General features: G+C 36.6%; 1 protein-coding gene and 1 long non-coding RNA gene across 3 annotated transcripts in view; one reads left to right on the top strand and one right to left on the bottom strand.

Moving 5' to 3' along the window:
- LOC124638003 (aldehyde dehydrogenase, dimeric NADP-preferring) overlaps window positions 1-5,953 on the bottom strand; it is a 41,532-nt gene extending 35,579 nt beyond the window's left edge. For both annotated transcript variants that reach the window (XM_047174773.1, XM_047174774.1), the window contains exons 1-2: window positions 5,882-5,953; window positions 812-989 (exon numbers count right to left, since the gene is read on the bottom strand). In XM_047174773.1, the coding sequence (XP_047030729.1) occupies window positions 812-989; window positions 5,882-5,938 (235 nt within the window). In that variant the 5' untranslated portion in view covers window positions 5,939-5,953. The remainder of the gene's footprint in view (window positions 1-811; window positions 990-5,881) is intronic.
- Window positions 2,915-4,727, top strand: LOC124638008. The gene is made up of 2 exons (XR_006985319.1): window positions 2,915-3,290; window positions 3,636-4,727. It is a non-coding gene; the product is annotated as an uncharacterized LOC124638008 (long non-coding RNA).
- Window positions 5,954-9,238: the final 3,285 nt, after the last annotated feature.

Raw genomic sequence — 9,238 nt, forward strand, 5'->3', positions numbered from 1 at the left:
TTAGTTATCTGTACTAATATTATAGACGGTGTCTGTAGTTTGAAAAATTGTTTCAGTATGAGATAGCAAATATGTCGAGCAAGGTACTCTAAACGCTTGTAGAAATTAAGATCATTTGGTGAAAAATATGTAGAATGAAAAAAAAAAATCCATGATTTTATAATTCATTGACAGTAGGTATTTATGTAAAACCGCTACAAAAATATTTATTCTGATACCTATTTGACGTTATTATGATCAATCTAATTGATTGTTTTTATTATGATCATGAAAATTTAATGTTGGTAGGTAATTGATAAATCATTATTATTTTTCCATAGTCTGATATTTTGTACAAAGCTATGTATCCGACATATTACAAATTGTTCATTGTTGCTTTTTTCATATTAGTATTCAGCATTCCATGGATCGAAAAAGTACGACGGATTAACAGACCGAAGACCAGATACCCGGTTAGAAGTTGTATGTCTGTTAATTAAACCTTTTTCATGTGTTATAAACGCGTTCATAAGAATGTCACTTTGAAAGAAACAACAAAACAAATTCAGGTTCTAGGTAGTAGAATATAAATTCACTTGTTAGGTACCCTTAGCGTTTTAAGGAAATATTTTGAAAATAATCTGGAGCTACGAACGATGAACTTTGAAAGGTGTATTAATATTTACAACTATAAAATAAAAACGTCTACCACATATTTTTGCAGTATCATTGGGATGCTAATTAAGTGATAAGTACAATATCGATACACCGGTGCGTATGTAAATGGTTTTGTCAAAATAAGAGCATCAAACAAAATAAAAACAAAACTTACTGGTCCCGTTCATGTTGCCCGCGTTCACTTGCTTCGGCTTATCGATGTGTATCACTGGTATATCCGATTTGTCGATTGGTGCTACAACTTGATCGACATCAGTGTCGATATCGATGACGTGCACGTCACTGTCCTTAGCACTCGCGTCTTGCCCCGTCGGCGCCGGCATTTCAACTAACTGATACAAATGAGTGTTTACTACTGGCTGGATGCCTGAACCTTTGCCTCTATAGAGGCCGAATAGTGTTTTGTTTTTTTTTTCAAATGCTACTATGCTATACTATTTGACATTTCTTTTCATTTTAATTTAGAACTATTTAAAAAAAATGCAGCTGTTTGATTTGCCTACTTTGGATTTTATATTATGTGGGAACTCTGGTGTTTGTTTTAAATGTATTGCAAAAAAATATGATCGCGGGTAATTAATGTTTGAAGCCAACTAAATATATCGAACAGTGAACAACAATATAAATGGTACGTGATTATCATTTGTCTAAAATAGGACAATGACATTTATTAATTATAATGGCGTCCACGGCCGATTTCGGCCACGGCGGCTGTTCTCATTTTAAGGAGATCAGCCAACTGCGCAGGACATATTATAGTGCACGAGCATTTGCGCAGACACAGGTGCACTCCCTATTCCTTCACTCTCATAACCCGATGGGACGGCAATCCGACACGACCGGAAAGAGATCAGGCGCAGGACCGACATTTACGTGCTCTCCGATGCACGGGTGAATCAATAACCAACTTCCAGATTACGGGCTGCTTTGTGAAAGTTTTAAGAAAACCCACAAAGCGATTTCGGCCCGACCCGGGAATCGAACCCGAGACCTCGAGCACAGCAGCCGCGCTTGCGACCACTAGACCAACGAGGCAGTCAATTATAATCTGCCGTGCAATCATTGATAAAAGAGTTTCAAGATACCTATTGAATAGTTTTCATTTCTATCTGATAATAGGTAGGTATGTAAATATTTATAAAGATAAGTTTATCTATCTATTGAAAATGTAATGTGTGTTGTGGGTCCAGTATAATTTGAAAGGCTTGCATTACAAATAATAAACATTTAAAATTAATAAAAGTTAACCGAATTTCCCATTGATTGCGATGTAGAAGTAATAATTTTATATTATTTACTCTTATCTCATAAAAAGTATCTTTAAAAATATGTAAGTATAGCCTCTTAAATAAACTCCAATATTTATTTTAACGAAATACCTAGTTCAACATAATTTTAGCATCGATTCGATTCATCAATCATATTCGTAATTAATGAACTTTAGATGACATTGACTTCTTGTTTACAAATTCTATTTGCAACATTGATTTCAATGAATTTTCCATTATTAATATTAATTTTTTAGGCAAATTTTCCATTAAAACCATAGAAAACCAGAAATCATTGACATTAGTTAAAGATAACGAGTTCGATGTTTGGTGGAACCGGTTTTTCTAGCGGTTAAATCATTTGAACCAATAACAATAGGACATTATACATAGTCATCGGGGCATTGACATTTATGTTATGCGTAGTGTTAATTTATGACAAATTATTCTAGTAAACCTAGGCACGTAATTAAGAGCCTAAAAATCTGGAAACTAGGTTAAAGAGTCTTTCATCGCGTCTGTTGTACATCATTCGCCGAACCTTTTCCCAACTATTTTGGGGTCGGCTTCCAGTCTAACTGGTGCAGCTGAGCACCAGTGCTTTACAAGGAGCGACTGCCTATCTGATCTCCTCAAATCGATCATCCTAATACCCCTTGGTAAGACGGGTTGTCACACTTTCTGGCTTTTTTGGCTTTTCTGACTACCCGTAACGACTCGTAAGCTCGAAAACTATTTTAAGATTTTTATGGGTTCTTCAATAGACAGGTAAGGGTGATTCTTTTTTTTCGTGCATATTACGCGTCCAGCCTAAAAATCTTAATTTACTAACTGAATACCTATGTTTTTTATACAGGAAATCAAAAGTTATAAAGTTAGGCTTCTGTGCATGTAATATTTACTGATGAAAGTAACCTAATTAACAAAATATAAATTAAAAACATAATTAATTCTCATTTCCTTCGGTGTCCATATGCTATCGTCCTAGATATACTTGTATTTTATTTAAAAGTATCATTATTAATTATGAATAAGTAACCGTACTAAAAGACTACATTAAAAAGTACAACTTTTTCATCTACATAAACAAAGCTAGCTCCGCAATTTTATATTTTTTTTATTTCATAAATGTTTCTCATTTTTTTTTTGTCATTACCATCGGGTTGGACGGATCTATGAATTATACTCTGCGTATTGCCCTTAACGCTGATACACCGACAACACACCCCGCGCACATCCCTCAGTCGGCCAGTAAACGTCTCAGCAGGTGCACGCATGCTTGTGATAATAAAATATGTTCGTGTAAAGTTGCGCAGGAGGTGATTATTCTGGAATTGTTCTCTGTCTTATCGTTGCCATAATAAAGTAAGTATTTATGACTTAGTTTATTATGTTACTAATTATAGATTCTAATGATAACCTTCGATTACTAAAGTATTTAAGATTTCCGTAAGTTTGATATCCTATGAGATAAATTGAAAAAAGGATTAAAACCTCATTACCTTCTTCCTCACCACCTTCGTTTACCCTCGTTTTTTTTAGCGATGGTAATGAGATTAAAACGATGGTATTTAGAATCTATAAATACTTTAATTGCAATTTGTGCTTCATTTTTGTTTTTAATATAATTATAAGTAATTTTAATTACGTTATAAATTACCTTTGATAAACTTGTGAATCTACTTACGTGTAAGGTATTTATTTTCGCAGAGGACCAAGAATTAAGAATGCCGAGAAAAACTAAACACAAACGAGAGCACGATAGACTTCAAAAGAAAAAAAAATATGCAGCAATTAAGGCAGGTCCTGAAAAGTATAAAGAAGATCAGTGTTCGAAAGGGCCGCAGTCACCGAAAGTCAAAAAATTATCTGATATTAATGTGACTGATTGGGAAAACAGAAAATTTTATGTTGATATAAAGGAACCCGTTGACAAAAATTTTCAGACCGATTTAGGGAAATTTATCATGTCCAATAGCGAACCAGAGCATGATACCAAAGAAAATGTAGAACGAGTATACGCAAAGAGAGAAATTCAAAATTTTTGTGATGATGATTCCGATGAAAATATTTTCTAATACTTTGAGTTATTTTAATTCATTTGTTTTTGATATCATATTTTCGAAATATTTTTTTAAAAGTATATAATTACATTGCGAGAAGTCTAATTTTAGTTTTGTAGTCTGATTCTTAGGTTATCTTGCCCTATTCCCAATTTTATTTGGGGGTCGGCGCAATATGTCTTCTGCTTTTTTGTGTCATCTGTCAGACAATTTATCCATCTTTTCTTAGGTCCTCCTCTTCTTCTCCATCCATCTACATTTATACCTAGCACATACTTTGTTGCATGCGTATCATCTCTCCTCATTACATGCCCATACCATGACAACCTTCTTACTTCTCATCTTTTCTGTAACTGGCGCTACTTTCAGACTTCCTCTAATGTAACCATTCCTCACTTTATATCAATTCTTGTCACACCACACATCCATCTCAACTTTCTCATTTCTGCTACATGTACTGTCTTCTCATCCCCCTTTTTCAGTGGCCAACACTCAGATTCACCCTTGTTCTTAAAAAACTATTGCACCACTCGTCTGGTATTGTTTCCTCTTGCAAACACTTATTGAAGAATAAAGTCAGCCATTTCCATCCATCCATCTTTAATATCTTCCACACTTTCACTCGTATTCCACCTGGCCCTAACGCTTTTCCATATTATACTAATTCTTAGCTTATAGAAGAAAAATAAAAGCTTCTGATTTTTGTCTCATTATTCTCAAAGATTATGATTATTGTGTAGAAAAATAAGTAAAAAATTAAAAAAGGCAAGAAAAATACCCTTATCATAAGTATCCGATCATTTAGAAGTCTAATTTTAATTTCTTTATTTAGTTTATTAAAATATAAAAATAAATCTTTCTTATCCAAGTTTATATCAGTCGATTTTTTTTCATTTTCATAACCTTAACTTCTCGATTTTCCTCTGGAAACTAAACAAAATCATTACCATCGTTGAAGTTCTCATTACCATCTCACTCCGAAAAGTTAACATAATTGTAATTCCATCGTTTTCTATCAAAGGAAGGTAGAAACTACACAAAGTTGAAGGATTACCTATATTTTGACGATATTAGAAAAAAAAACAAAGTTATTTGACAATAATTTGAAATTTCTAAATATCACAGAATTTGCACGAACTACGCGAAACACCCGTAATTTAAAAGTTTTTTAGCTATAATTTACATATTTGGTTCAAATTGGTAAAACCCGTGGAACTAATCAGTCGTGAAGAATAATATATAGTAGGAGAATATAGGTATTATGACTGCGGTGTCGTCAATCTGCATACAAGCTGTTGATTTGCATTCGTGCCATATTCAAGGACGTAATTATGTTAATGATTCTCGACCCAAATCAACAAAAAAATTGGTACGTTGTATTTTTTTTTTTCGGAATTCCGTCAATGTTATCTATGTAGCCGTATTTAAACTTCGCGCGTGTGTTACTGGCCTTAAAACCGTGCTGCGCCCTCACACAAACGCAAACACAAAGCATACGCAACGATTATTCATAAATTTCATTCATAAAATTGGATTACAGTGCATATGAGCTATTTCCCGTCTACTGTAATTCCAATCGATTATTAACGTATTGTATGTCCTCCTCCTGAAGTATGGCACAAATGCAAATCAACACCTTGTATATCTCTAGTGAGGAAGGTCATGGTCAATTCAGATCACTTATGTTTTCTTTTAAATCTGAGAATATTTTCTATATTCTAACGTATGTATATAAAAAAAAACTAATGTTAACAAAACATATATGCTTATAAAAAATAAGAACTTTAATAAAAAATCACGTCAATAAATGTTCCTCATTGCGGCGAATCGCAAGCGTAGCGTTGGCCAAAATTAGAAAAAAAACCTTTTTCGTAAAGATGATGTAATACTTACATTTAAATCATTTAATGTTGACCTCACGTTTATAAAATATCTATCATTGTAAGACATGACTTTTTAAGGGCTTCCCAAATGTCCACAGTTTTCAAATCGTCTTGTAAGTGGACTAAGTTTTTACTGTTTAAAACTCCTGTTAAAGTTTGTATTAAATTGTATAACTACGCGTACCTACTATTTGTATTCATTAGGGTTGTCACTTGCACTAGTTTACGCTGCATCGTTATAAAGGACAAACTGTTGGAAACAGGTTCAAGAATCAGGGATATAGTATGTATGATCTATGGGTTCAAGGATTAGCGTAAGGAGTATGTACACTGTAGCTATAGACTAATATAACTGTATTTTTAGGTATTTTATGTTTTATTTTAGCCTCTTTGGAAAAAGAGGTATATTTATTAACCCTTTCTTTCACAGTTCTGACGGGTTCTTTCAGTAAGGCCTTGACCGCACAGCCAGAAATATGGAAAACGACTGAGTTAATCATACATTTTCACCTGTAATCCACAGTTTTCGTGCAAACTGCGATGTGACGTCACGATTAAGGCCCTTAAAAGGTTTTTCCACCCTTGGCCTTGTATTAAGTACCTACGTAAAATCATGAAGGTAAATCACACTCTTTAATGCATATTATGATTTGTTTATGACTGTTTGTGACCATAAACGGAACTATGAGTTTTGATCCTTGACATTTTGCAAAATCGCGACCTTTAAATCCAAAGATATTAGAAATGAAAATTGAGAGTTTTTTTTTTGTATGTCATGGTTGCATAGTCGGTATTCAGTACCTGTTTATTGTTTAGATACTTACAAACCTATTTTTTTTTATTTATGTGCAGTCGCAATATTACATAAACGCAGGTTGCATCAATATTTCCATATTCATTAAAATGATTCTCATTTACATACTTTCGGACGACGATATATGTATAACTGCGGTTTTGTAAATATCTCACTCTTTTATCAATCGTTGAATGAGAAAGTGTTTAAATACTTTTACTACCTTTTTTATAAGTAACAAGCTATGCTATCTATTAGTTATTGGAGTTCACGATTTGCCGAAAAGGAATGGACAAATAGGCAGGCAGACAAGTAAACAATATATAAACCATAAAAAATACACGTGTTGCTTTTTAACATAACAATCTGTCCTTCGTTGTTTTTTTCACAATAGGTACAATATTACACTTGTATAGTGTTCATTTACATTATCTCTTTAGTATGATATGGTTATTTGACGTTTTATTCATCATCATACACTTGAGTCATTGCTAGTTCTATGAAAATACTATAAACTTTATTTTCATTTCGAATGAACCCTAGTAAAAGCTTCTGTTCTGTTACTGTACACCGTATAATTGTACGAGGAACGAGGAAATCCACGTTACGCGCGTTACCGGTTACCTATTACGAGATCATTTCGTAACGGTACGGTACGGTGCGTTGATTAATATTACCGATATCGGTAACGAGCCTCAAATTATTATATTGTGGGAAGAAATAAGAGATTCACAATGAATCTGCCATCAATATATGTATATTGAAAAAAGATAAGGCTAGAAAGAAAGTTACTCGTGAGATGATAGCTGATGGAAGAGTATGGAAGAAAATATGACGCTTTGGAGTCGGCCGAATAGAATTGGGATAAGGGTGGGAGATATATTTGTTCAGTACACCAATTATGCAATTTTTGATCTTAGAACTAAGTAGGTGATATAGTGGACAGGCTTATCGCTTAGAGCGATCTCTTCCAGACCTTAGGATGGACTGAGACGAGAAAGAAAAGCTATTAGGATTTGAATTAGAAGTTGTATAGCTTCGAGAAAAAGATTCTTGCGGAGGATGAGTAAAAACGTTAACGATACTCTTGTCTTGTTTGCTAAGATAGTAATGTTGGTGGAGTTGCTGGGATAGTTGATTGAAGTTTTGTTAGTCTTAACTTTAAAGTCTGCATTTTTGTCGAATTAAAACTCATGTTAGATGTGATAAAATAATGACTTATAATTAAGTGGCCAAACTGAGTCACAAAGCTGAAGGAACGCGACCAAAGTTCGCCATGATTCTGCAATGATCATTATCAACTGACTGAGTGATTATGCCGAAATTGCAATGCGTCATAGCCTACAACCGAACTTTGGTCATGCGTAAGTTAAACAATGAGTCATCAATCATACACTTAAAAATATTCGTCATTTAAGAATAGTAAAAAATGCCTATGACAGATCCAAGAAAATCCGTAAGGGCCTTGAAGGAAATTTAAATGATTTTAATATTTACGCAACTTAAAAAAATATTCAATGCTGTATGTATTGTATTGTGCGTAAAGTCACTGGGAAACACATTTCATACGCAAGTACAATAGTAGAACTGGAAGCAACGTCGTATAATGAAAACCGCAGAAACGTTATTTTTGCTGATAACATTACTTTTATTAATGACTCGCACGCGTTTAATTAATAGCATGTCTAGGTGTATAATGATTTGCCTGTACGACTGGCGCGAGGAGGCTCAGCGCCGGGGGGAAACCCCGTTGCCGCGACAAGTTGTCGCGCAGCGGGCAGAGCTCCGGCGGGATGTCATGGTGGCCTGGAGGGAGCGACTGTCGCAACCCAGTGCAGGGCACGCCACCATAGTGGCGGTAAGTCCCCTCTTCGAGGAGTGGCTCGGGAGGAGTCACGGCGCCCTCACGTACCGCATGACGCAGGTCCTCACCGGACACGGTTGTTTCGGGAGGTATCTGCATCGAATCGGTCGTGAGGAGGCGCCCGGGTGTCACCAATGTGCGGATAGCCCCGAGGACACGGTGGACCACACAGTCCAGGAGTGCCCTGCGTGGGAAGGGCACCGCCGGGTCCTCGTCGAGGCTTTAGGCGGCGGCGACCTCTCGCGTCCGGCCCTGGTTCAAGCCATGGTCCGGGGCGAGAGGGAATGGGATGCCGTCGCCTCCTTCTGCGAAGCAGTCATGCTCGAGAAGGAGGCGGCGGAACGTCAGAGAGTTCGCACCTCTCATCCCGGCCGCCGCGCTGGAGCAGGTAGACACCACGGGCGCCGGGTGTCGCGAGACGACTCCCGGCCACCGTAGGCGTGGGTCTGTGGGCGGTGAGTTCGGGTGGCTCATCGCTCATGTCTGTTTTTAGACAACAGACCCGTGTCGGCGGCGCGCGTTGTTCCACGCGCTCCTCAAAGAGATGTCAGCAACCCCAGCGGGGCCCAGCAGGGCCAAGGCCTGCCGGGGCTGCGGGTTTTTCGAAAGAGGTACCGCGGCCCTAGCACATAAGAAGGCCTACGACGGAACACGACGGCTTTTAGTCAGTAAGAGTCTGACACTCCCTCACCGCTGCTAACCCACAGCGG

The sequence above is a fragment of the Helicoverpa zea genome, chromosome 17, assembly GCF_022581195.2.
Source record: "Helicoverpa zea isolate HzStark_Cry1AcR chromosome 17, ilHelZeax1.1, whole genome shotgun sequence".
In the NCBI taxonomy this organism is placed as follows: Eukaryota; Metazoa; Arthropoda; class Insecta; order Lepidoptera; family Noctuidae; genus Helicoverpa; species Helicoverpa zea.